At 38.8% G+C, this 2,090-nt stretch overlaps 1 protein-coding gene across 1 annotated transcript; it reads right to left on the bottom strand.

Moving 5' to 3' along the window:
- Positions 1–457: 457 nt before the first annotated feature.
- On the bottom strand, positions 458–1,877 carry PSI-P (photosystem I P subunit). Its single transcript, XM_023691981.2, has 6 exons — positions 1,475–1,877; positions 1,279–1,391; positions 1,095–1,181; positions 931–993; positions 797–834; positions 458–719 (listed from the first exon to the last, which is right to left on the bottom strand). The coding sequence occupies exons 1-6, from the start codon at positions 1,641–1,643 to the stop codon at positions 662–664; spliced, it is 528 nt and encodes a 175-aa protein (XP_023547749.1). The 5' UTR covers positions 1,644–1,877; the 3' UTR covers positions 458–661.
- Between the last annotated feature and the right edge of the window lie 213 nt (positions 1,878–2,090).

Raw genomic sequence — 2,090 nt, 5'->3', positions numbered from 1 at the left:
GTCCAATTGGCGAAGGAGAACCTCGCATAAGTTCTAAAGAAGCCACGAAGACGGACAAAAGATGTGGATGGGGCTTTAGTTAATTATGAGTGTCAAGATCATGACGCTGCACAATTGAAAATATATGACCGAGACACTATGGAGAGCCCATATCTTGACACAGCTCGACCATCTTGAGTTTCTCCATATGGGCTCTCCAACATGGACATGAGCATTCTATCTCAAAATTTTGATAGAAGATGTTATTTTTCTACTTTCTATCATGCTATTATCATTTTCCATCCTTAGTAATCGGTAGCAGTGATCTTATTTCAAAAGAAAAACAGGGTCATTACAAAACCTATTTCTAATCATGATTTTGGTCGATCTAAGTCTAGAAACTTGTCATTACACTCGCAGCCAAGCATAGCTTCCAAACATGGTCTAGAATTGCAATAAGTTAAGAGTATTTTAAGAGTAACAAAAGCATAAAGTACACAGATTGGGATTGATTTAGCTAACAATTACAAAAGAAATGGGAAAAGGAGGGAAAGAAGTTACATTTTCAGCAAATATACTTGCCAATCAAGCTGCAATAAAGATCATTTTTCTTGAAAAGAACACCATAATTTGAACTCTTATTAGCCACACAGCATTAAATCCCTCTTCCAACACATCTTCTTTAGCTGCTCCCTATTACCTCATTGTAAGTTTCCCTTAGTTTCTGCAACAAAGCTTCCCTGCAAAAATCCATCAAATGTAAACAACACCATAATAAAAGTAACAAAAAAACCAAACATCATATGTAAGAACTCACCTGTCTGGTCTGAAAATCAGATTCTTGTACGCAAACCACTGCAGAAGAATTTCATTACCAGATACAAATTTTAGGTAGCCACCCTTTTGAAATCATGAAACTAAATTATACGAAATACCCTTAATTTAACTCACCCCAGTGTAGCCAATGCCCACAAGCTCAAGCAGTCCAGGAATTAGTGGAAGCCTATCAATTGCCTGAAGCAAAAAAAAAAAAAAAAAAAAAAAAAAAAAAAAACCCACAAATTTAACCCAATTATTGGATTGATTTGAAAAAAGAAAGGGAAAAAGAGGCTCACCGAGACAACGCCGGCGGAGGCCCAAAGGGCAACAAAACCAGACACTGCAAGTGAGCTGACTGCATACTTATCGTCAACCTTATCCCACTGACAAACAAAAGTCAACCCAATTGTAAAGAAAATTGAAAAAATAGTAAGAAAAAAAACTAAAAGTTCAATTTTTTTTTTTTTGTCTTTGGCATACAGCTTCTTGAACTTTTTTGATGATTTCCGGCAGTTCCGCCATCTCCGCCGTGGCTACTTCAGCCGGGACTTCTCCGGTCGCCATGGCCATCACATTGCGAGCGATCTTCCGACCTGAAAAAGAAGAAAATTGTTAAGACTAGGGGTAAGAGATTAAATTTACTACGAACTTAAAGAATGTGCATCATAATTCTCACAATAAGCAGTGGATTTCCAAGAGCGGATTTGGGTCGACGGAGGAGGCGGTGACGGGAGAGTAGGGAGCGGCACGGTGGATGACGGCGAAGCGGATTGTCGAGGGGCCTTGGAGTCGAGGAGGGTGGAGGAGGAAGAGAGAGCGAATGTAGAGGAAGAAGAAGAAGCCATTGCCACTCAAAATGTCAGAAGAACAAGCTAAGTGCTTCCTCTAGAATGGAAAGTGAAGATTTGTTGTTGGTTTATTTGTTTTTGGGGGTAATTTTCAAGTTTTTGTTGGGGTTTTTTAAATTTTTTTTTGATAATTTAGAGATGGGAATGTGGAGATGGAGGTGGGTGTTTGACCTTGAAGATGGAGAACCACTGATTTCGTTATCAATTTGGATAATGTTGTGTGAGTGAGTAATGAGAGAGGATTGAATTGGATAGGGATTTTAAGGTGTTTGATTGGATAAAAGGGTTTAGGGCTGCCCATGAATGTCTATCTACGCTGACTAAATACTCTCTCTCTCTCTCTCTCCCATAAAAACTTGGATAAATTAAAAATAGGTTAAAAATGCACGGATCATGAATGCGCGCACCTTATATCGATGGACACGAGAACCCTTTCAATATAGA

The sequence above is a fragment of the Cucurbita pepo genome, chromosome 12 (assembly GCF_057944985.1).
Source record: "Cucurbita pepo subsp. pepo isolate OVF chromosome 12, ASM5794498v1, whole genome shotgun sequence".
Classification (NCBI taxonomy): domain Eukaryota; kingdom Viridiplantae; phylum Streptophyta; class Magnoliopsida; order Cucurbitales; family Cucurbitaceae; genus Cucurbita; species Cucurbita pepo.
This window is presented reverse-complemented; position numbering and strand designations above follow the sequence as displayed.